The following is a 26287-nucleotide window of genomic DNA, read 5'->3' as shown; positions in this document are numbered from 1 at the left end:
AACGCCGCAGCGAGACTCCTGACGGGTACCCGTAAAAGGGACCACATCACCCCGATTCTGGCCTCTCTCCACTGGCTCCCTGTACGGTACAGAATCAACTTCAAGCTCCTCCTATTCACGTATAAAGCCCTAAATGGACATTCCCCACCCTACATCAAAAATCTTCTAACCCCACTCTCTAACTCCAGGTCCATCAGGTCGGCCGACTTGGGACTACTGACTATCCCGCGGTCTAGGCTTAAGCTCAGGGGTGACCGCGCTTTTGCGGTTGCAGCTCCTAGACTGTGGAACAGCATCCCTCTCCCCATCAGAACTGCCCCCTCCATCGACTCCTTTAAGTCCAGGCTCAAAACCTATTTCTACTCCCTAGCGTTTGAGGCTCATTGAGGATGCGCTGTGAACTGTTTGCATGCTACTGTATGTTTCATTTTTTTCCTTAGTACCTAATCAGATGTACAGCACTTTGGTCAACGTGGGTTGTTTTCAAATGTGCTGTACAAATAAATTTGACTTGACTTGACTTGACTTCAAAGCCGTCTTGTTGAGTCTCATTGTCTGTAACTCGTTGTCACCTAGCCCACAGCTAACAATGGCCTGTTTCCTTGATCATCGTCTCTTTTTTGCACATCTTTCATTCATTTGTTCTATATCTCTCCACATCATTGTCTATATCTCTCGTTTCCCTTTCCCCTGACTCTCAGTCTGAAGAAGGGTCTCGACCCGAAACGTCACCCATTCCTTCTCTCCAGAGATGCTGCCTGTCCCGCTGAGTTACTCAAGCATTTTGTGTCTGTTCAATGAGATTTATCTGATACATTACACAGTGAGATAAGTCCTTATCGTGGGAAAAGCTGACCAGCGATCTCCGTACACTAGCACTAGTGTGTATAAAATCATGAGATGAATATATCGGGTAGATAGATGCACAGAGTCTTTTACCCAGGGTAGGGGAATCGAGGACCAGAGGACATAGGTTCAAAGTGAAGGGGAAAAGATTCAATAGGAATCTAAGGGGTAACTTTTTCACACAAAGGGTGGTGGGTGTGTGGAACGAGCTGCCAGAGGAGGTAGTTGAGGCTGGGACTGTCCCAACATGTAAGAAACTGTTAGACAGGTACATGAATAGGACAAGTTTGAAGGATATGGACCAAACGCAGGCAGGTTTAGTTATATTAAAACTCTTGTTTGTTTGTTTGTTTGTTCCTGAACTACAGCCAAAACGGTACACGATAGCGCGACAATTCTAGGCCCACCTTACTCACCGTCGTCCCTTTGGTGCTAATGGAAGAAGTTTCATTGAAATCGGTGTTATATTTTTAAAGTTATTCACATTTTAAAGTTTAAATCTATCTCCTAGGGAGGGGGGGGGGGGAGGGAGGGAGGAGGGAGGGGGCAAGAGGGGGAGTGGGCAAGGGGGCAAGAGGGGAGGGGGAGAGGGGGGGGATGGGAGGGGGAGAGGAGAGGGGTTTGGGGAGGGGGCGAGAGGGAGGGGTGAGGGGGCGAGGGGGGGGGGGGGAGAGGAGAGGGGTTGGGGGGAGGGGGGGAGGAGAGAAGAGGGGTTGGGGGGGAGGGGGGGGGAGGAGAGGGTGCTGCTCCAATGCAGGAGAGGTTTGGGCCCAACGGGTCCACTTGGTCTAGTTACACTCTATTATCCATAGAACAATGTACTCTGAGAGAGATTTATCCAAGAGAGAGAGAGTCAAGAGTGTTTTTATTGTCTTATGTCTTGAAATGAATCGATGCAGTGCACAGTGTCTCTGGAGTGAGATTACTTCAATGTTCTCTCTCCCTGGAGTAAAATGTATCTGGAGCACATTAACCCTGCAGTGACTATAATCCAGCACAGTGTAAGATTTATCCAGAACACAGCCCCCTTGGTCTCAACCCAAACATCACCCATTCCTTCTCTCCAGAGATGCTGCCTGTCCCGCTGAGCCTTAGAGGGAGCACAGAGAAGGTTCACCAGATTGATCCCTGGGATGGCAGGACTTTCATATGAAGAAAGACTGGATAGACTAGGCTTGTACTCGCTGGAATTTAGAAGACTGAGGGGGGATCTTATTGAAACATATAAAATTCTTAAGGGGTTGGAGAGGCTAGATGCGGGAAGATTGTTCCCGATGTTGGGGAAGTCCAGAACCAGGGGTCACAGTTTAAGGATAAGGGGGAAGTCTTTTAGGACCGAGATGAGAAAACATTTCTTCACAGAGTGGTGAGTCTGTGAAATTCTCTGCCACAGAAGGTAGTTGAGGCCAGTACATTGGCTATATTTAAGAGGGAGTTAGATGTGGCCCTTGTGGCTAAAGGGATCAAGGGGTATGGAGAGAAGGCAGGTACACGTTACTGAGTTGGATGATCAGCCATGATCATATTGAATGGCGGTGCAGGCTCGAAGGGCCGAATGGCCTACTCCTGCACCTATTTTCTATGTTTCTATGAGTTACTCCAGCATTTTGTGTCTATCTTCAGTGTAAACCACCACCTGCTGTTCCTTCCTGCGCAGTTCCCTTTCGTCAGTTTGGACATAAGTTCGTGTCGTAGGAGTCCTCATGTCATAGTGGTGGCACGGTGGCGCAGCGGTAGAGTTGCTGCCTCACAGCGCCAGAGTCCCGGGTTCAATCCTGACTAAGGGTGCTGTCTGTACGGAGTTTGTACGTTCACCCCGTGACCTGCGTGGGTTTTCCCCGGGTGCTCCGGTTTCCTCCCACACTCCAAAGACGTGCAGGTTTGTAAGTTAATTGGCTTTGGTAAAATTGTAAATAGTTCCTAGTGTGTGTAGGATAGTGTTCGTGTGCGGGGATCGCTGGTCGGCATGGACTCGGTGGGAGAAAGGGCCTGTTTCTGCACTGTATCTCTAAACTAAACTAAATTCGGCCCACCGAGTCTACTTGGCCATTTAGTTTAGTTTAGTTTAGAGATACAGCGCGGAAACAGGCCCTTCGGCCCACCGGGTCTGCGCCGCCCAGCGATCCCCGCATATTAACGCTATCTTACCCACACTAGGTCCAATTTTGACATCAACCAAGCCAATTAATCTACATAGCGCTATGTCTTTGGAGTGTGGGAGGAAACATAGAAACATAGAAAATAGGTGCAGGAGTAGGCCATTCGGCCCTTCGAGCCTGCACCGCCATTCAATATGATCATGGCTGATCATCCAGCTCAGTAACCTGTACCTGCCTTCTCTCCATACCCCCTGATCCCGTTAGTCACAAGGGCCACATTTAACTCCCTCTTAATATAGCCAATGAACTGGCCTCAACTTCCTTCTGTGGCAGAGAATTCCACAGACTCACCACTCTCTGTGTGAAGAAATGTTTTCTCATCTCGGTCCTAAAAGACTTCCCCCTTATCCTTAAGCTGTGACCCCTGGTTCTGGACTTCCCCAACATCGGGAACAATCTTCCCGCATCTAGCCTCTCCAACCCCTTAAGAATTTTATATGTTTGAATAAGATCCCCCCTCAGTCTTCTAAATTCCAGCGAGTACAAGCCTAGTCTATCCAGTCTTTCTTCATATGAAAGTCCTGCCAACCCAGGGATTAATCTGGTGAACCTTCTCTGTACTCCCTCTAAGGCTAGAAGAAACCGAAGATCTCAGAGAAAATCCACGCAGGTCACGGGGAGAACGTACAAACTCCATACAGACGGCACCCGTAGTCGGGATGGAACCCGGGTCTCTGGCGCTGTGAGGCAGCAACTCTACCGCTGCGCCACCGTGCCATGATAGGTGGATACAGGATCGGGGAGTTTTTATATCATAACTTTATTTTGCGTGCTATTCAATCACACGATACATATACATAAATATAATCAATTGAAACTCAAGTACGATGTGTGGAGTGAAGGGGAAATATACAGAGTGAAGAATATAGTTCTTGAGGGGGGAGGGAGAGACAGGGCCCAACATGGCAGGTAATAGGTGAATACAGGTGAAGGGGAGGGAGGGGGGGGTTGATAGGCAGATGGTTGGACAAAGGCCAGAGATGATAAACGAGAAGGCATGAGACAATCCAATGAGGATTGAAGAGTTACACATTGTGAAGCTAGAGGAATGAATGGAGCTGGAGGAGGGAGGGGGGGGAGGGCAGAAATTGGTTCTGAGTCCTGGTGGGGCACAAGGAAGGGGGTGGGGGGGGTAGGAAAGGTGCGGGGGGGGGGGTTGGGAAAGAAAGTGGAGGGTGAAGGGGTGTTGTATACACTGACTCTGGATTTCAGTTTATAATTGTCACGTGTACCGAGGTTCAGTGAAAAGCTTTTTGTAGCGTGGTATCGAGTTAAAAAAAAGACTGTACATGATTACGATCAAACTGCCAATAGACAATAGGTGCAGGAGGAGGCCATTCGGCCCTTCAAGCCAGCACCGCCATTCAATGTGATTATGGCTGATCATTCTCAATCAGTACCCCGTTCCTGCCTTCTCCCCATACCCCCTGACTCCGCTATCATTAAGAGCTCTATCTAGCTCTCTCTTGAATGCATTCAGAGAATTGGCTCCCACTGCTTTCTGAGGCAGAGAATTCCACAGATTCACAACTCTCTGACTGAAAAGGTTTTTCCTCATCTCAGTTCTAAATGGCCTACCCTTTACCATCAATGATCTATCGAGAAAGCACAATGCATGTTCTGAGACTTCTCAGGTATAGAGTGCTTAGTAAACCTTAAGTTGCTCACATTGTCCTCACGGCAAGATTCTTTTTCCAGTATAAAGCATCCTTACTATGAAATTTAATCAATATACACAATCATTACAGCCAGAAATTTATCGAATGGTTTTACTTTTAGACGTACAACATGGAAACAGGCCCCTGGTCCACCAAATTCATACTGACCATCGATCACCCATTCATAATAGTTCTACGATATCCCACTTTCCCACCCACTCCCTACACATTAGTGGCAATTTTTATTTTAAACAGAGGCCAATTAACCAACAAACCCGCACGTTTTTTGGGATAAAAACATGGAAAGATTTGGGCGATCACGGTGGCGCAGCGGTAGAGTTGCCGCCTTACAGCGAACGCAGCGCCGGAGACCCGGGTTCCATCCTGACTACGGGCGCCGTCTGTGCGGAGTTTGTCCGTTCTCCCCGTGACCTGCGCGGGTTTTCTCCGAGATCTTCGGTTTCCTCCCACACTCCAAAGACGTACAGGTTTGTAGGTTATTTGGCTTGGTATAAATGTAAATATTGTCCCTCGTGGGTGTAGGATGGTGTTAATGTGCGGGGATCGCTGGTCGGCGCGGACCCGGTGGGCCGAAGGGCCTGTTTCCGCGCTGTATCTCTAAATCTAAATCTAAATCTAATTGGCTTGGTAAATGTAAAAAAAAAGTTTAAATTGTCCCTAGTGGATCTCTAAACTAAACTAAACTAAACTAAAAGGTGCAGGAGTAGGCCATTCGGCCCTTCGACCCAGCACCGCCGTTCAATATGATCATGGCTGATCATCTAAAATCTGTACCCCATTCCTGCGTCTTCCCCAATATCCCTTGATTCCTTTAGCCCTAAGAGCTAAATCAAACTCTCTCTTCAAAGCCATAGCAGCTAAATCTAACTCTCGCTTGCAAACATCTATCTTGAAAATGTTGGACGAAACTGGAGCACCCGGAGAAATCCCGAGTTCTGCATTCTCCCACTTTCACATCCACTCTCTACATAATAGGGGCATTTTTAGTCAGGCTTATAAAGCTATAAACTTGCACTTCTTTGGGATATAAAACATAGAGCAGTACAGCAACAGAACAGGCCATTCGGCCCACAAGGTCTGTGCTAAACACGACGCTAAGACCAAGTCTTAACTGCTTGCACACAAACCCTTTCCCTCCATATCCGTGTGTCTGTCCAAAAACCTCTTAAACGTCACTATCGTACCTACCGCCACACTTGGCAGAACGTTCCAGGCCAACCCACCAGCCTCTGTAAGATAAATGTGCCCCGGCCATCTCCTTTAAACTCTGGCACTCTCATCTTAATGCTATGATTTTTATTGCTTGATTTTTCCATTCTGCGAAAAAGGACTGCCTATCCCATCTTCTCTGCCCCTCACAATCTTATCTACTTCTATCAGGTTTCCCTTCACTTCCAGCCATCCAGAGAAAAAATTGGAGGACTGCACGGTGGCGCGGCGGTAGAGTTGCTGCCTCACAGCGCCAGAGACCCGGGTTCGATCCTGACTACGGGTGCTGTCTGTATGGCGTTTGTACGTTCTCCCCGTGACCAGAGTGGGTTTTCTCCGGGTGCTCCGGTTTCCTCCCACACTCCAAAGACGTACAGGTTTGTAGGTTACCTGGCTTGGTATGAATGTAAAAATTGTATAGGATAGTGCTAGTGTGTGGGGATCACTGGTCGGCGCAGACTCGGTGCGCCAATGAACCTGTTTCCGCACCCTATTTCTCAACTAGGGGCCACAGTCTAAGAATAAAGGTGAGGCCATTTAGAACTGAGGTGAGAAAAAAACTTTTTCAGCCAGAGAGTTGTGAATTTGTGGAATTCTCTGCCACAGAGGGCAGTGGAGGCCAATTCACTGGATGTATTTAAAAAGAGAGTTAGATAGAGCTCTAGGGGATAGTGGAATCAAGGGATATGGGGAGAAGGCAGGCACGGGTTACTGATTGTGGATGATCAGCCATGATCACAATGAATGGCGGTGCTGGCTCGAAGGGCCAAATGGCCTCCTCCTGCACCTTTTTTCTACGTTTCAATGTTTCTATGTAACTGAACTTACAGTGAGATTTCTGTGGCGCACATTTCCCCAAAGTGAAAATTTATCCAGTACACGCTGCTGCAAAAGTGAGATTGATCTAGAAGATTTTGCACTTGGAATGTAATTTATACATTACATATAACCACAATACATATACTCTGTTTCACTGACGAGGATAATCTGTTGAACCATATCACCACGGTGAGATTTGTGAAGCTTGAGGAAGGAAGATCATTGGAAGGGGAGGGGGGAGGGTAGAAGATGCAAGTGGGACTGAAAGGGGAGAGGGAGGGAGTGGGAGCATTCACTGACTCCGGAGTTTGGGCTTGCTTATTATTGTCACATGTACCGAAGTTCAGAGAAAAGCTTTTTGTTGCATGCTATTGAGTCAAAGAAAAGACGATACACGATTACAATCAGGCAGTCATCAGTGATCTATCCAGAAAGCACAATGCTTATTCTGAGACCTTTCAGGTACAGAGTGCTTAGTGAACCTTAACTTACTTATAGCAAGAATTTTTTTTTCCCCTTTACAAAGCATCCTTACTATGAAATTGAATCAATATACACAATCATCACAGTAAGAGATTTATCGAAGTCTTAAGGGCCTGTCCCAGTTAGGCGATGTTAAGCCGACTGCCGGCGACTAGGCTATAAGTTCGCCAGGGTGTCACGGGCATGATCGTGAGGAGTCTTCAATGAATCGTAGTGGATCTCGGCGCGTCGCGGAAAAAAATTCCAGATAGAAATTTCTGGGCGACAGCTGGCTTGTCGCCAGGTATGGTAGCTTATTGCGGGCGCTGTCTGTCGCACGCTGTCCCCAGGTTTGCTAGGTTGCCGCAGATGCGTTTAGAAGCACGTAATATTAAATTAAGAAAAGGCATTTGAAGATGCCAGAAGATAGTTTTGACAGGTAGATTGAAGATACATTTGACAGGTAGATTGGAGGCGGCAGTTTGATGGTCAGGTAAGCGTGGGAATTTCCGAAGACGGTGTAATCTCTTAGCCAGGTGCTGGTTTCACAAAAAAAGTAACTTGTATCGACCTGACTCGGCATTATCGTGGTCATTGTCGTGGTCATTGTCGCGGTCATTGTCGTGGTCATTGTCGTGGTCATTGTCGTGGTCATTGTCGTGGTCATTGTCGTGGTCATTGTCGTGGTCATTGTCGTGGTCATTGTCGTGGTCATTGTCGTGGTCATTGTCGTGGTCATTGTCGTGGTCATTGTCGTGGTCATTGTCGTAGGGCAAAAGAAAATGTCGGCGATCTGCTACGACTTTGACAGTCGCCGGCAGTCGCCTTAAAAATGACAGGCCATTTAGTTTTAGACATACTACATGCCCTTGGCCCACCAAATCCACGTTGACCATTGATCACCGGTACCCACAAGTTCTACGCTATGCTACCCCACTTTCTCACCCAGTCCCTACACACTAGGGGCATTCATTTCTTTTAAACAGAGGGCAATCAACCTTCAAAACTCACACGTCTTTGGGGTTTTAGAGGAAACCGAAGCACCTGGAGAAAACCCTCGTCCAACGTTATCCAACTTTCTAGGGGCAATTTTAGTCAGACTGATAAATCTATAAACGCGCACGTCTTTGGGATATAAAACATTGAGCAGTACAGCAACAGAACAGGCCATTCGGCCCACAAGGTCTGTGCTAAACACAATGCTAAGACCAAGTCTTATCTGCTTGCACACAATCTCTATCCCTCCATATCTATCCTCTGTAAGAAAAATGTGCCCTGCTCATCTCCTTTAAACACTGGCACTCTCACCTTAAGGCTATGCCTTTTATTATTTAATATTTCCAGACTGTGAAAAAGAACTGTCTGTCCTATATTCTATGCTTCATAATTTGATATACTTCTATCAGGTTTCCCCTAACATCCGGCATTCCAGAGAAAGCAATTAAGGACGGAACAGTGGCTCAGCGGTAGAGTTGCTGCCTCACAGCACTAGAGACCCAGGTTCGAACTGACCGCGGGCGCTGTCTGTACAGAGTTTGTACGTTCTCCCCGTGACCGCGTGGGTTTTCCCCGGGTGCTCCGGTTTCCTCCCACACTCCAAAGACGTACAGGTTTGTAGGCTAGTTGGCTTAGTACAAATGTAAAAATTGTCCCTAGTGCGTGTAGGATAGTGTTAGTGTGCGGGGATCGCTGGTCGGCGTGGACTTGGTGGGCCTGAGGTCCAATTACCGCGCTGTATCTCTAAACGAAACTTTAGAACTGTCCCTGCAGTGAGATTTCTGTTGTACACGTATCCCCGTTGTAAAATTTATCCTGTACACACTGCACCAAAAGTGAGATTGATCTAGTATATTCTGCACTTAAGAGTGTGATTTATGTTTTACATACAACCATAATACATACACGCAGCTTTAATCTGGAGGATAATGCATTGAACCATATCACCACAGTGAGATTTATCCATTACATGGTGTCCCTATAGTGAGATTTAGCCACACTGTTCTAACAGAAGGGTTTAACCAGTGTGCACAGCAATGATGGTGAGATTTATGAACACACTCTGCTCTTATGTTGAGAGTTATTGAGTACACAGTTTCCATACAGTGAGGTTTATTCAGCATGTCGTACCGAAAGAAAGATTTATGCATTTTGACCTTGTAGTCAATCACCATCATGTGTGTTTAAACTTCAGTCTTTTGAGATACAGCGCGGAAACAGGCCCTTCGGCCCACCAAGTCCGTGCCAACCAGTACATCAGCCCAATCCTACACACACTAGGGACAATTTACAATTTTACCGAAGACAATAGACCTACAAACCTGCATGTCTTTGGAGTGTGGGAGGAAACCGGAGCTCCCGGAGAAAACCCACGCAGATCACAGGGAGAACGTACAAACTCCGTACAGACAGTATGGGCGGCACGGTAGCGCAGCGGTAGAGTTGCTGCTTTACAGCGAATGCAGCGCCGGAGACTCAGGTTCGATCCTGACTACGGGTGCTGCACTGTAAGGAGTTTGTACGTTCTCCCCGTGACCTGCGTGGGTTTTCTCCGAGATCTTCGGTTTCCTCCCACACTCCAAAAGACGTACAGGTATGTAGGTTAATTGACTGGGTAAATGTAAAAAATTGTCCCTAGTGGGTGTAGGATAGTGTTAATGTGCGGGGATCGCTGGGCGGCGCGGACTTGGTGGGCCGAAAAGGCCTGTTTCCGCGCTGTATATATATGATATGATGATATGATATGACATCACCCCAGGTCAGGATCGAACCTGAGTCTTTGGCGCTGTGAGGCAGCAACTCTACCGCTGTGCCACCGTGCAGTCTCTGTGAGTTGGTAGAGTCCTAGACATTAATCTGAAGAAGGGTCCCGACTTGAAACTTCACCTGTCTGTGTTCTCCAGAGATGCTGCCTGTCAAGCTGAGTTACTCCAGCACTTTGTATCTTTTTTTTCCTCTAAGCCAGCTTCTGCAGTTCCTTGTTTCTGCATTCTCCCGGGCTTCATGGTTGGGGAATGAAAGTTTTCTTTTGGACCAAGTGTTCAACTGTGTGGGAGATACAGGCACCAGTGTAGCTGTGGGTCCCATGGTCAGATTGGTTTAGTTTTAGTTTAGAGATACAGCGCGGAAACAGGCCCTTCAGCCCTCCGGGTCTGTACCGACCAACGATCCCCACACATTAGCACTGCCCTAAACACACTCAATTTACATTTCTACCAAGCCAATTCACTTACAGACATGTACGTCTTTGGAGTGTTGGTGGAAACCGAAGATCTCAGAGAAAATCCATGCATGTCACGGGGAGAACGTACAAACTCCGTACAGGCGGCACCCGTAGTCAGGATCGAACCCGAGTTTACAGTAAAATAGAAAGTGGGGTAGCATGGTGTCCCAGCGGTAGAGTTCCTGCCTTACAGTGCCCGAGGTCCTGGTTCAATCCTGACTATGGGCGCTGTCTGTATGGAGTTTGAACGTTCTCACTGTGACCATGTGGGTTTTCTCCAGGTGCTCTGGTTTCCTCCCACACTCCAAAGACGTACAGGCTTGCAGGATGTGTAGAAAGGAACTGCAGATTAGACACAAAGTGCTGGAGTAACTCAGTAGGTCAGGCAGCATCTCAGGTCGGGACCCTTCTTCAGACTCGACCAATTAAGTCTTAAGTGACAGGAGTGGCATTAGGCCATTCGGCCCATTAAGTCTACCCTGCCATTCAATCATGGCTGATCTATCTCTCCCTCCTAACCTCAATTTTGGTTGTCAATTGTAGGATAATTGGCTTCGGTAAGTTGTAAAAAATGTCCTTAGTGTGTGTAGGTTAATGTACGGTATCACAAAATGCTGGAGTAACTCAGCGGGTCAGGCAGCATCTCAGGAGAGAAGGAATGGGTGACGTTTCGGGTCGAGAATGTACAGTGTGATCGCCGGTCAGCATGGACTCGGTGGGCCGAAGGGCCTGTTTCCTTGATGACACATGGTTCCTTGATAGGCGAGTGGCAGGTACTTAAGGTGGTTAAAAAGGCTTTTGGCACATTGGCCTTCATCAGTCAAAGTATTGAGTATAAAAGTTGGGAGGTCAGGTTGCAGTTGTATAAGATGTTGGTGAGACCGCATTTAGAGTAATGTGTTCAGTTCTGGGCACCATGTTATAGAAAAGATATTGTCAAGCTTGAAAGGGTTGAGAGAAGATTTATGAGGATGTTGCCAGGACTAGAGGGTCTGAGCTATAGGGAGAGGTTGAGTAGGCTGGGTCTCTCATCAGCCATGATCGCATTGAATGGCGGTGCTGGCTCGAAGGGCTGAATGGCCTACTCCTGCACCTATTGTCTATTGTCTATTGTCTATTGTCTTCCTTGGAGCACAGGAGGATGAGGGGTGATCTTATGGAGGTGTAATCTTATAGAGGTGTTCAAAATCATGAGAGGTATAGATCGGGTAGATGCACAGAATCTCTTGCCCAGAGTAGGGAAATCAAGGACCAGAGGACATAGGTTCAAGGTGAAGGGGAAAAGATTTAATAGGAATCTGAGGGGTAACGTTTTCACACAGAGGGTGGTGGGTGTATGGAACAAGCTGCCAGAGGAGGCTAGGGCTAGCCAAATGTTTAAGAAACAGTTAGACAGGTACATGGATAGGACAAGTTTGGAGGGATATGGACCATGCGCAGGCAGGTGGGACTAGTGTAGCTGGGACGTGATGGTCGGTGTGGGCAAGTTGGGCCGAAGGGCCTGTTTCCACGCTGTATCACTCTATGACTCACAATGTTAAAAAATAAGCCAAGCTATTTCTTGCACCTGGAGCATCAAATTAAACTTGTTTAGATCCTTAAGCAAAATGTTTTTGGGCATCAATACATTTCAAACCATCAAGTTTAATTACTTGTGTTGTCATGTGATGGAAGGTCACAGTCAGCATTTATTTTAAGTAGATCTGTTCGTTTTCAGATACCGACGATGAGAAATAGAAATAAATCCTTACCTTTGTATTGATTTTATAGATTAGATCATTACCCATATCCCTCCCCCTGGCTTTACATTCCTCTCCTCTCCTCTCCTCAACTGACAGCCATTTATTCTCATCTCTAGCCTTTGTCCAACCATCTGCTAATTAACTCCCACCCCCCTCTTCTGTATCCACCTATCGCTCGCTAGGCTTTGTCCTGCCCCAACAGCTCTTGTTCAACTTTCTCCCGCCTCCAACAACCAGTGTGAAGAAGGGTCCTGCCCCAAAACGTCTCCTGTTGATTCCCTCCAGAGATGCTGCCTGACCCGTTGAGTTACTCCAGCACTTTGTATTTTCCGTTAGGTTTCCCCCATTCTCTCAATTCCAGACAATTTCAAATTCACCCCCCAACCCCCACCCCAAAAAAAAAATCAGAGTCATATAGCATAGACAATAGACAATAGGTGCAGGAGGAGGCCATTCGGCCCTTCGAGCCAGCACTGCCATTCAATGTGATCATGGCTGATCATTCTCAATCAGTACCCCGTTCCTGCCTTCTCCCCATACCCCCTGACTCCGCTATCCTTAAGAGCTCTATCTAGCTCTCTCTTGAATGCATTCAGAGAATTTTCCTCCACTGCCTTCTGAGGCAGAGAATTCCACAGATTCACAACTCTCTGACTGAAAAAGTTTTTCCTCATCTCCGTTCTAAATGGCCTACCCCTTATTCTTAAACTGTGGCCCCTTGTTCTGGACTCCCCCAACATTGGGAACATGTTTCTTGCCTCCAACATGTCCAACCCCTTAATAATCTTATACGTTTCGATAAGATCCCCTCTCATCCTTCTAAATTCCAGTGTATACAAGCCTAGTCGCTCCAGTCTTTCAACATACAGCAGTCCCGCCATTCCGGGAATTAACCTAGTAAACCTACGCTGCACGCCCTCAATAGCAAGAATATCCTTCCTCAAATTTGGAGACCAAAACTGCACACAGTACTCCAGGTGCGGTCTCACTAGGGCCCTGTACAACTGCAGAAGGACCTCTTTGCTCCTCGAAACAGGCCATTCGGCCCACCGTGTCTATGCTGCACAGTGGCATGTCTGTGAATACTCTTACTGGAAAAAGTAGACACAAAATGCTGGAGTAACTCAGCGGGTCAGGCAGCATCTCTGGAGAGAAGGAATGGGTGACGTTTTGTGTCGGAACCCTTCTTCAGACTGTTTGCCAGCCACAGGCCTCCAACCTTATTGTCCCCCATCACTGCACAACCCGCTTTTACCATCTCCCCAAAATCCACAAGCAGAGGTGCCCTGGCAGACTGAAGACAGATGTAATGGAAAAAGTAGACACACAATACTGGAGTAACTCAGCGGGTCAGGCGGCATCTCTGGAGAAAGGGAGAAAAGGTGACGTTTCGGATCGAGACCCTTCTTCAGACTGAGAGTCAGGGGACTGAGAAACGAGAGAGATAGAAGGATATCTTCGGTGTACACCGGCACCTGCTGTTTCGTTTTTATTTCATTACAGAGATGCAGTGCAGAGATACAGTGCCCTTCGGCCCTGCCAATTAACACTATCCCACATGCACTGGGCACAATTTCACATTTATACCAAAGTCAATTAACCTGCAATCATGTACGTCTTTGGAGTGTGGGAGGAAACCAAAGATCTCGGAGAAAACACACACAGGTCATGGGGAGAACGTACAAACTCCGTACGGACAGCACCCGTAGTCAGGATGGAACCCGGGTGTCTGGCGCTGTGAGGCAGCAACTCTACCGCTGCGCCACCGTGTTAAACCCTTAACCTTTTGTGCTGGAAGACTGCTGAAATCCACTGAAACCCCACTGAAATCATTTCCACATGCCTCGATTCCATCTTATCCTTTCTCGTCCCATCCCTGCCCACTTATATAAAAAGATTCCTACTGCAGAAAAGAATCCTGACTGGATATGCACAGGAATACAAGAGGCTGCAGAGAGTGGTAGACCCAGCCCAGCCCAGCCCAGCCCATCATGGCTACAGTGTTCCCCACCATCGAGAGCATCCAAAGTGAATTTAGGTTGCACATTTTTATGTATATTCCCAGTAGGGTTGCCAACTATCTCACTCCCAAATAAGGGACCGGGTGACGTCACCACCCACGCCCCACGTGACCTCACCCAGCCAGCGGCCACGTGCTCCCACTCCCCCAATGGCGGCCACCCGGGCCGGGAGGCGGGTTGCTAAGCAACCTCCGTTAGGCGGCGCACGGGCCTCCGGGCCTTCACTTTCGGGACCTACACGGGCCTAAAGCATCCGGGCCTACAGCGTCTGGGCCTACAATGTCCGGACCTACACTGTCCGGGCCTACAGCATCCGGGCCTATAGTGTCCGGACCTTCACTGTCCAGACCTACAGTGGCCGGGCCTACAGCTTCTGGGCCTACAGCGCCCTCCGGGCCTAATACGGGACAAGGGCGGTCCCGTACGGGACAAACCAATTTAGCCCAAAATACGGGATGTCCCGGCTAATACGGGACAGTTGGCAACCGTATCCAGAGATGCTGCCTGTCCCGTTGAATTATTCCAGCAATTTGTGTGTTGTCTAGTAACACAGCATCTGCAGTTCCTTGATTCTCCACACTATCCCACTTTCTCATCCACTCCCAACACCCCAGCGGGCAATTTACAGACAGCACCTGTAGTCAGGATTGAACCCGGGTCTCTGGCGCTGTGAGGCAGCAACTCTACCGCTGCGCCCACAATGTTTATGTCCTAACGTTGAGGTATCATCTTCTACTTAATGATACACCATTGCTCTGTGTCATAGAAAACATAGGAAAAAATAGAAAAATAGGTGCAGGAGTAGGCCATTCAGCCCTTCGAGCCAGTATCACCATTCAATATGATCATGGCTGAGCATCTAAAATCAGTTCCCTGTTCCTGCTTTTTTCCCCATTATCCCTTGATTCCATTAGCCCTAAACGCTAAATCTAACTCTCTCTTTAGAGTGCCCATTTCATCTGAACAAACACATCACATTTTTCTCAGCAAAAGGATCAATTTAAAACAGTGGGTGGCGCAGCGGTAGAGTTGTTGCCTCACAGCGCCGGAGACCCGGGTTCGATCCTGACTACGGGTGCTGTCTGAGTGGAGTTTGTACGTTCTCCCCGTGACCTGCGTGGGTTTTTCCCGGGATCTCTGGTTTCCTCCCACACTCCAAAGACGTACTGGTTTGTAGGTTGATTGGCTTGGTGTATGTGTAAATTATCCCTAGTGTGTGTCGGATAGTGTTAATGTGCGGGGATCGCTGGTCGGCGCGGTCTCGGTGGACCGGACAGCCTATTTCCGCGCTATATCTCTAAACTAAACTAAATTAAATTCTACCAAATATCCCACTCTGCCACCCAAATATGCAGACAGAGGGTGTTGTAGGCCGAGGAGGTGTGAATACAGGAGACCTTGTCTCAAGAAGGCAGCATCTATCATCAAATGTCTCCAACATCTAGGCCATATCCTCTTCTCACTGAAGGGAGACACAACATACTGGAGTAACTCAGCGGGACAGGCAGCATCTCTGGAGAGAAGGAATGGGTGACGTTTCGGGACGAGACTCTTCTTCAGATTCGGCCCGAGACGTCAACCATTCCTTCTCTCCAGTGATGCTGCCTGTCCCGCTGAGTTACTCCAGCATCTTGTGCCTATCCTCCCCACCCTCTTCCCACATCCACCAGGAGGTACGGAAGCCCGAAGTCCCACACCACGATGTTAAGGAACAGCTACTTACCAGCACTAACAGGTTTAGTTTAGTTTAGTTTAGTGATACAGGTGACAGGGGGAACGTGCAAACTCCATACAGACAGCACCCAAGATCAGGATGGAACCCGGGCCTATGGTGCTGTGAGGCAGCAGCTCTACCACTAAGCACCACTGTGCCACCCTTTGTCGAGCATCCTTAGAAAATTCAGCACATCCCCAAGTGTTTACGTTTCTTCGTTTTACTTTTAGAGATACAGCAAGGAAATAGGCCCTTCGGCCCACTGAGACTGCCCCACCAGGCGACCCCCCCACATAAACACACAATAGGGACAATTACATTTACCAAGCCAATTAACCTAGATACCTGTACGTCTTTGGAACGTGGGAGGAAACCGAAGATCTCGGAGAAAACCCACGCAGGTCACGGGGAGAACGTACAAACTCCGTACAGACAGCGCCCGTAGTCGGGATCGAACCGGGGTCTCCGGCGCCGCAAGGCAGCAACTCTACCGCTGTGCTGCCCAAGCAATAAGTATTTTTGAAGAGCGTGGGTTAGTTTATTGCAGGGACAGTCCAGAGCCTTGGTATCCAGTGGTGATTTAATCAGTGCCTGGCTCCCTATAGTTTTTACGCCATTTGCAAGACACCTCAGGACTGAAAAAAAAATACTCCTCATGTCCAATAATCAATAGTAGCTTAAAATACTACATGACAAAACTTCATTGACTACCCTCGAGTTCAAACCATCTACCATCATTGCATTGTGAGTGCAGTAGACACCTTCTACAAAATACATTGCGATGATTTTTATGTTCAGTTTTAGCCACCCTGCCACGACGAGACCACTAAGCTGGAAAGAGTGCAGAAAAGGTTTACAAGGATGTTGCCTTTCAGGCCCTTCAGCCCACAGACTCCATGCTGACCACTGCTCGCCCGTACACACTAGTTCCGTACCATCTCACTTTCATGCGGTCGGCGTGGGGAGACAATTAACGGAAGCCAATGAAACCGAAGAAGGGTCTCGACCCGAAACGCCACCTATTCCTTTTTTCTCCAGAAATGCTGCCCGACCCACTGAGTTCCTCGAGCATTTGCAGTTTGCGTAAACCAGTATCTGCCGTTCCTTCCTACACAACCTACAAAACGGCACGCTTTTGGAATGTGGGAGGAAACCGGAGAACCCGGACAAAGGATAATAAGGTGGCACTGTGGTATAGTTGCTGCTTTAAAGCACAAGAGACCCAGGTCCAATCCCAACTACAGGTGCTGTCTGTACCGAGTTTGTACGTTCCCCCAGTGACTGCTTGGGTTTTCTCCGGGTGCTCCGGTTTCCTCCCACATTCCAAAGACGTACATGTTTGTAGATTTTTTTAGAGATACAGCGCGGAAACAGGCCCTTCGGCCCACCGGGTCCGTGCCGCCCAGCGATCCCCGCACATTTCATTTTCATTTCATATATACAGCGCGGAAACAGGCCTTTTCGGCCCACCAAGTCCGCGCCGCCCAGCGATCCCCGCACACTAACACTATTAACACTATCCTACACACACTAGGGACAATTTTTACATTTGCCCAGCCAATTAACCTACACACCTGTACGTCTTTGGAGTGTGGGAGGAAACCGAAGATCTCGGAGAAAACCCACGCAGGTCACGGGGAGAACGTACAAACTCCGTACAGATGGTTAGTTGGCTTTGGTAAAATTGTAAACTGTCCCTAACGTGTAAAGTAGTGTTAGTGTACGGGGTGATCGCTGGACGGTGCGGACTCCATGGGCTGAAGGGCCTGTTTATATTCTGTGTCTCTAAAATAAAGTTGCCAGGACTTGAGTCTGAGAGATAGGTTGAGCAGACTAGGACTTACTTGCTTGGAGCACAGGAAGCTGAGGGCTGATTTTATAGAGGTATAAAATCATGAGATAAGAAAATGCACAGAATATTTTTCCAGAAATCACCAAGTAGTGGCCATAGGTCTAAGGCAAGAGGGAAAAGATTTAATGGGAACCTGAGGTGTAACTTTTTCACACAATAGGTGGTGGGTATATGACAAGAGTTGCCAGAGGAAGTGTTTGAAGCAAATATGATAACAACATTTGTGGGACATTAGGACAGGTAAATGGATTGGAATGATTGAGTTTAGTTTATTGTCATGAAGGAACTGCAGATGCTGGTTTAAATCGAAGATAGACACAAAATGCTGGAGTAACTCAGCGGGACGGGCAGCATCTCTGGAGAGAGGGAATGGTTGACGTTTCGGGACGGTCTGGAGGAAGGAATGACCCGAAACGTCACCCGTTCCTTCTCCCCAGAGATGCTGCCCGTCCCGCTGAGTTACTCCAGCACGTTGTGTCTTTGTGGTTATTGTCACGGGTACAGAGGTACCGAGGTGCAGTGAGAAGCTTTTGTTAAGTTCTTTGGAACTTCCTCACCAACATAATGGAGCAGCAATGCCCCGCCCGCACATTAGTGGTCAGTAACATGGGTGGCACGGTGGCGCAGCGGTAGAGTTGCTGCGTTACAGCGAATGCAACGCCGGAGACCCGGGTTCCATCCCGACTACGGGTGCCGCCTGTACGGAGTTTGTACGTTCTCCCCGTGACCTGCGTGGATTTTCTCCGAGATCTTCGGTTTCCTCCCACACTCCAAAGACGTACAGGTTTCTAGGTTAATTGGCTAGGTGTATGTGCAAATTGTCCCTAGTGTCTGTAGGATAGTGCTAATGTGCGGGGATCGCTGGTCGGTGCGGACTCGGTGGGCTGAAGGGCCTGTTTCCGCGCTGTATCTCGAATCTAAACTACACTAAAATAAATTGCTAACTAATTATCATGCTGGAGAAAAGTGGGCAAGGCCTCCATCAGTCTCAGTAAAATCTGTGATAGTCATAAGCTGTGAGAGTAACTCAGCGGGACAGGCAGCATCTCTGGGGAGAAGAGATGGCTGTCATTTCAGGTCCAAACGTCACCCATTCCTTCTCTCCAGAGATGCTGCCTGTCCCGCTGAGTTACTCCAGCTTTTTGCATCTAGCTTCGCTTTAAACCAGTATCTGCTGTTCCTTCCTGCACGTGTTTCTTTTATCTTGATTTTAATCAATATGAATGTTTCAATTACACGCTAAAAGATGATTTTGCTCCAAAATCAATTTTAGGATTTTAGAAATTTAAAATAAGTTGGGAAACCATTCATAGAAGATAGACACAAACTGCTGGAGTAACTCAGAGGGACAGGCAGCATCTCTGGAGAGAAGGGATGGGTGTCATTTCAGGTCCAAACGTCACCCATTCCTTCTCTCCAGAGATGCTGCCTGTCCCGCTGAGTTACTCCAACAGTTTGTGTCTGCCTTCGATTTAAACCAGTTCTTTCCTACACATTCAGTAAAATTTGCCTTGGGTTTTACACTTTTGAGGAAGTTCAGTAAACAGATTGTGGCAGTGTGAATTGGTGCCAAGCAGTTTATTTACTTGCTGTTGTTGGGCTGAGATCCAAAGGTCCAACAGCCTTCAGCACCCAGAGGAATCATTGCTGTGACTGCAGAACTATTTATTTTCAGCTGTGTCACTTTACCTCTGCGTCAGAGGGTCATGGGTTCAAATACCAGACGAGAAGCACAAAATCCATCGTGATAGTCGAGCTGGGAAGATTAGTTTGGAGATACAGCGAGGAAGCAGGCCCTTTTCCCCACCGAGTCCGCGCCGACCAGCGATCCCCGCACACTAACACTGTCCAACACACACTATGGGTCATTTACAATTGTACCGAGCCAATTAACCCCAAAACTGCAGGTCTTTGGAATGTGGGCGGGAACCAGAGCACCCGGAGAAAACCCACGTGGTCACAGGAAGCACGTACAAACCCTGCACAGGCAGCACCCGTAGTCAGGATTGAACCCGGGTCTCCGGCACAGTAAGGCAGCAACTCTACCACTGCACCACCACATTGCCCCACCACATTGCCCCACGAGGGACTGTGGAACTGTAAGAGATTCCCCCCCTTGCACACAGGTATTAAAATGAGCCCATGCATTTCCTCCTGGGTTTGTATAAATATTCACATTGCATGACTTTTGGAGTTATAGTCATATAGCACAGAAATAGGCCCTTCGGCCCACCTTGTCCATACCAACCAAAGTTGGCATACTGGGCTAGAGGAATTCTGGACAATATTTGTCCTTCAACCAATGCCACTGGACATACCTGATCTCCCGATTGCTAAACACTTTAACTCCCCCTCCCATTCCCACACTGACCTTTCTGTCCTGGGCCTCCTCCATTGTCAGAGTGAGGCCCAGCGCAAATTGGAGGAACAGCACCTCATATTTCGCTTGGGGCAGCTCACACCCCAGCGGTATGAACATTGATTTATCTTACTTCAAGTAATAGACAATAGACAATAGACAATAGACAATAGGTGCAGGAGGAGGCCATTCGGCCCTTCGAGCCAGCACCATTTAATGAGATCATGGCTGATCATTCTCAATCAGTACCCCGTTCCTGCCTTCTCCCCATACCCCCTGACTCCGCTATCCTTAAGAGCTCTATCTAGCTCTCTCTTGAATGCATTCAGAGAATTGGCCTCCACTGCCTTCTGAAGCAGAGAATTCCACAGATTCACAACTCTCTGACTGAAAAAGTTTTTCCTCATCTCAGTTCTAAATGGCCTACCCCTTATTCTTAAACTGTGGCCCCTTGTTCTGGACTCCCCCAACATTGCGAACATGTTTCCTGCCTCTAACGTGTCCAACCCCTTAATAATCTTATACGTTTCGATAAGATCCCCTCTCATCCTTCTAAATTCCAGTGTATACAAACCTAGTCGCTCCAGTCTTTCAACATACGACAGTCCCGCCATTCCAGGAATTAACCTAGTAAACCTACGTTGCACGCCCTCAATAGCAAGAACCCTTGCTTTCCCTCACTCTCCGTCCCTCCCCCACCCTAGTACTAGTTTCAAGGTCGTCTTGTTAAGCCTCGTTGTCTGTAACCCATTTTCACCCAGCACACAGCCAACAGTGGCCTGTTTCCTTTATCATCGTTACTTTTTTGGCATATCTTTCATTCATCTGTTCTATATCTCTCTACCTCACCGTCTGTGCCCCTCGTTTCCCTTCGCCCCTGACTCTCAGTCTGAAGAAGGGTCTCGACCTGAAAAGTCTCTCCAGAGATGCTGTCTGACCCGCTGAGTTACTCTAGCATTTTGTGAATAAGCACCTTTGAGTTATTCTTTAAATGTATCTTCTGTTACAATAGCATCGTAGAGTCATACGGTACAGAAAAGGCCATTCAGCCCATTGAGTCCATGGCAACCATCAAGGAACCACCTGCCACCATCTCCCCACTCTCATCGGTGGTGGGTCTGTACATGAATACAAAGTCTTGCTTTCCACATTTGAAGAGCGACATCATTTTATCCTTGTGTAGGAAAGAAAACTGCCTTGCCGCCCAGCATCTGTAGTTTATTTTCCTACACAACTTGCCATTCATCAGTCTGAAGAAGGGTCTTGACCCGAAACGTCACCCGTTCCTTCTCTCCGGAGATGCTGCCTGACGCGTTGAGTTACTCCAGCATTCTGTGTCCACCGTGATTTTATCCTTCAGTTCAGACTGACAACTCCTCGACCGAGGAGTATTGGCCTCATTCAATGAAACCTTCTGAGCCTCCGTGACTAATCGTCAGATCTCTTGGGGACCTCCTGCAAGGTCAGAGCACCTGGAGAACCAGAAATTGGAGGAACAGCAAGTCCCACCGGAAATTGGAGGAACAGCAACTGATCTCCCGGTGGCTGAGCACCTCAACTTCCCCCTCCCACTCCCAGTCTGACCTTTCTGTCATGGGCCTCCTCCAGTGCCATAGTGGGGACCTCCTGCGAGGTCAGAAGTTTATAAATGATAGGAGTAGAGTTAGGCCATTCGGCCCGTCAAGTCTACTCCGCCATTCAATCATGGCTGACCCATCTTTCCCCTCCTAACCCCATTTTTCCTGCCATCCCCTCGTAACCCTCCTCTCAGGTGGAATTCCACACAGTAAGAGCTCACGGGTCCATCACAGGAGTAACTGAAAGTGCAGAGACCGTGTACCAAAGTGGGGCTAATTGTAAAATAACCAGTTCACTCTCCACCCCCACCACCGGAAGGGAGGACAGGGGAGGGGGGAGGAGAGGAACAATGGAGGACCCGATGTGGGGGAGGGGGTGGGGAGGGGGGAGATCAAAGGCACAGCCGGTGGGGGTACTCTGTAACTTTGCCAGCGCCTTTTACGTGGCACCTATTTGCATACCTCGGGTATGCAAGCAAAGAATTTCACTGCGCCGGCCGTGTCACATGTGGTAATAAGGTATTCCGTTTCATTTCACCCCCCCACCTCCCTCTTCCCCGGCACCAAGGTCAAGCTTACAGTCAGAGTTCATGGAGCTGAGAGAACAACACTCGACACAACAAGCAATCTGCACAAAAACAAAGGCATTACACAGCCTGGGCCAGCACACCGGCACATCAGCAATATGTACTCCATGTGTGGATGCTGCTGGGGTGAGGTGATGTGAACATGGGTTTGTGAGAGAGTGATAGAGAAAGACTGTGTGTGTGTGTGTGTGTGTGTGTGTGTGTGTGTATGTGCGTGCGTGCGTGCGTGCGTGCGTGCGTGTGTGTGTGTGTGTGCGTGTGACTGTGTGTGTGTGTGTGTGTGACTGTGTGTGTGTATGTGTGTGAGAGACTGTGCGTGTGACTGTGTGTGTGACTGTGTGTGTGACTGTGTGTGTGTGTGTGTGCATGTGTGTGTGCATATGTGTGTGAGACTGGGTGATTGTGTGTGAGAGAGATTATGTATTATGTATTATGTGAGAGAGATTATGTGTGTGAGAGAGACTGTCTATGTGTGTGTACATGTGTGTGAGAGAGAGTGTGTCTATGTGTGTGCACATGTGTGTGAGAGAGAGACTGTGTCTGATAGTGAGAAAGACTGCCTGTGTGAATGAGAGTGTGTGTGAGAGAGTGCGAGAGAGAGCGAGAGAGGGAGTGTGTGAGAGAGAGTGTGTGTGTGAGAGAGAGTGTGTGTGTGTGTGTGTGTGTGAGTGTGTGTGTGTGTGTGTGTGTGTGAGTGTGTGTGTGTGTGTGTGAGTGTGTGTGTGTGTGTGAGTGTGTGTGTGTGTGTGTGAGTGTGTGTGTGTGTGTGTGTGAGGGAGTGTGTGTGAGAGAGAGTGTGTGTGAGAGAGAGTGTGTGTGTGAGAGAGAGAGAGAGTGTGTGTGTGTGTGTGTGTGAGAGAGAGAGAGTGTGGGTGTGAGAGAGTGTGTGTGTGTGTGAGAGAGTGTGTGTGTGAGAGAGAGAGAGTGTGGGTGTGAGAGAGTGTGTGTGTGTGTGTGTGTGAGAGAGTGTGTGTGAGAGACTGTGTGTGTGTGTGTGTGAGACTGTGCACAACTGCTGAAAGGATGGGGAATATGAAGTGGAGCCCATGTGTGTGTTTTTCCGTGTGAACTGTGTGTGGATCATCACAGTGCCTGGAGTTTATGTGAAATAAATCTCCCAGCCCCTCCGACTGACGAGATAAGCGAAGACAAGTGTAAAACACAAAACCCCCCACACACACACACACACACACACGCATCCTATCCACTTACATCACCACTGACTGGCAAACCATTAACTGGAGAACGCACGCACACACACACACACACACACACACACACACACACACACACACACACAGGCAGGAGGACAAGAAACGTTCACGCTGGCACCAACGAGAGGGGTTAATGTGACTGTCCTGTGCATTGCAATCCCCCAACTGTACCCCCCTCAAGCCAAACGCCAGCCACCGAAGCTAAATGAAAAGAATAAGCAGCACATACCTGACAAGGGATCACAGCGAGCAAGAGCAGCAGAGAGGAGAGGATGGGGAGATACATTCTCTGGACCAGACGCAAGGAAGGAGAGAGGGAGAGAGAGATGGCGAGAGGGAGAGAGGAAGAGGGGGAGGGAGGGAGGGATTTTGCCAGCCACCTCTCCACTTCTGGTCGCTCAGGTCGAGATGTTTTATCGTGAGAGGTTGAAACTGTTCCTGTATTTATAGCCCACAGGCTGCCTTACAGATGAGCACAGGCATCGTTCGAGGCACGGCAGGAGGGTCTGCTACAGTCCCATTGTCGGGGAGAAGGGGGAGAGAGATGGGGAGAGAGGGGGGAGAGGGAGGTCTGACCGCTAAAGCACTGTAAGCAGGAGGAGGAGGAGGAGGAGGAGGAGGGAGGAGGGAGGATGGGGGTGGGGGTGGGGGGGGGGGGGGAACTGTGTATATTTGTTTATAACAGGAGCTGCTGCTGCTTCAGAATTGTGTTGCTGCAACACTGAACTACCAGCAATGAGAGAGTCTGGCACACGACAGAGAGAGGGAGAGGGAGAGAGGGGGAGAGAGAGGGAGAGGGGGAGAGAGGGAGAGGGGGAGAGAGGGAGAGAGGGAGGGGGAAGAGAAAGAGAGAGGGGGAGAGAGGGGGAGAGAGAGAGAGAGGGGGGGGAGAGAGAGAGAGAGAGAGGGGGAGAGAGAGAGGGGGAGGGAGAGGGAGAGGGAGAGGGAGAGGGAGAGGGAGAGGGAGAGGGAGAAGGAGAAGGAGAGGGAGAGGGAGAGGGAGAGGGAGAAGGAGAGGGAGAGGGAGAGGGAGAGGGAGAGGGAGAGGGAGAGAGGGAGGGAGGGAGGGAGGGAGGGAGGGAGGGAGGGAAGGAGGGAGAGAGGGAGGGAGAGAGAGAGGGAGGGAGAGAGAGAGAGAGAGAGAGGGGGAGAGAGAGAGGGGGAGGGAGAGGGAGAGGGAGAAGGAGAAGGAGAAGGAGAGGGAGAGGGAGAGAGGGAGGGAGGGAGGGAGAGAGGGAGGGAGAGAGAGAGAGAGAGAGAGAGAGAGAGAGAGAGAGAGAGAGAGAGAGAGAGAGAGAGAGAGAGAGAGAGAGAGAGAGAGAGAGAGAGAGAGAGAGAGAGAGAGAGAGAGAGAGAGAGAGAGAGAGAGAGAGAGAGAGAGAGAGAGAGAGAGAGAGAGAGAGAGAGAGAGAGAGAGAGAGAGCAGGAGCCAATTATTCTGTTTAGTTCAAATATACTGTGCCGCTCAGCAACTTAGCAAATATGTGATGGGGGGGGGCGGTCTTGAGGCATCGTTTAAAACAAATGCACTCACACACACCTCTCACACACACACACACACACACAGAGCTCACTCACACACACACACACACACACAGAGCTCACTCACACACACACACACACACACAGAGCTCACTCACTCACACACACACACACAGAGCTCACTCACTCACACACACTCACACACACACACACCTCTCACACACACACACACAGAGCTCACTCACTCACACACTCACACACACACACAGAGCTCACTCACTCACACACACACACTCACACACACACACCTCTCACACACACACACACACAGAGCTCACTCACTCTCACACACACACATTCACACACACACAGCTCACACACACAGCTCACTCACTCACTCACTCACTCACTCTCACACATACACACACACACACACACACTCACACAGCTCTCTCACTCACTCACTCACACACACACACTCACACACACACTCACACACACTCACACACAGCTCTCTCACTCACTCACTCTCTCTCTCACACACACAGAGCTCACACACACACACACACACACACACACACACACACACACACACACACACACACACACACACTCACACACACACACACACACACACACACACAGCTCACACACACACACACACACACACACACACACACACACACACACACACACACACACACACAGCTCTCACGCACACACACACACATACACAGATGTCCAGGCTTACATATTTATAAACCACACAGGGCAGAATCAGAGTCTCTCTCTCTCACACACACACAGGCCCAGATATCAGGTGTGCACATTTATAAACCCACACAGGACTAGCTGGGTCTCACACAGGCATACAAGAACATGCATGCACATTTAAAAACCCTAAGGCTCGCACAATCCCCTTCACGTTAAACCCATGTCCTCTGGTTCTCGATTCACCCACTCTGGGCAAGAGACTCTGTGCGTCTACCCGATCTATTCCCCTCATGATTTTATACACTGTGCTCAGGGTCAGTGGCTGTTGGTGGGAAGGGCTGCTTCACGAGTAAAGGTGAAACAAAATGGGTCAAAGTCGAGATTGTAGCATCGATATAAAAGTGCGTAAGTAGGAGGTCACACCTTTACACCATTACACTGTCACTATTCTGGTCACACTATTACAAGTAGAGGCTTATCTGAAGAAGGGTCTCGAAACAGAAACGTCACCCATTCCTTCTCTCCAGAGATGCTGCCTGACCCGCTGAGTTACTCCAGCTTTTTGTCTCTTTCTTCAGTCTTGAACCAGCATCTGCAGTTCCTTCCTACACATTATATGTAGAGGCTTTGG

The 26287-nt window shown here is 48.8% G+C and overlaps 1 protein-coding gene across 1 annotated transcript in view; it reads right to left on the bottom strand.

Annotated features, from left to right (window-relative positions):
- Window positions 1-24141, bottom strand: part of LOC144610622 (noelin-2-like) — a 245941-nt gene extending 221800 nt beyond the window's left edge. The window contains exon 1 of the mRNA XM_078429472.1: window positions 23690-24141. Within this exon, the coding sequence (XP_078285598.1) occupies window positions 23690-23746 (57 nt within the window). The 5' untranslated portion in view covers window positions 23747-24141. The remainder of the gene's footprint in view (window positions 1-23689) is intronic.
- Between the last annotated feature and the right edge of the window lie 2146 nt (window positions 24142-26287).

The sequence above is a fragment of the Rhinoraja longicauda genome, chromosome 37 (genome assembly GCF_053455715.1).
Source record: "Rhinoraja longicauda isolate Sanriku21f chromosome 37, sRhiLon1.1, whole genome shotgun sequence".
Lineage (NCBI taxonomy): Eukaryota > Metazoa > Chordata > Chondrichthyes > Rajiformes > Arhynchobatidae > Rhinoraja > Rhinoraja longicauda.
Note: the sequence above shows the minus strand (reverse complement) of the source record. Positions and strands in the feature narration are given on the sequence as shown.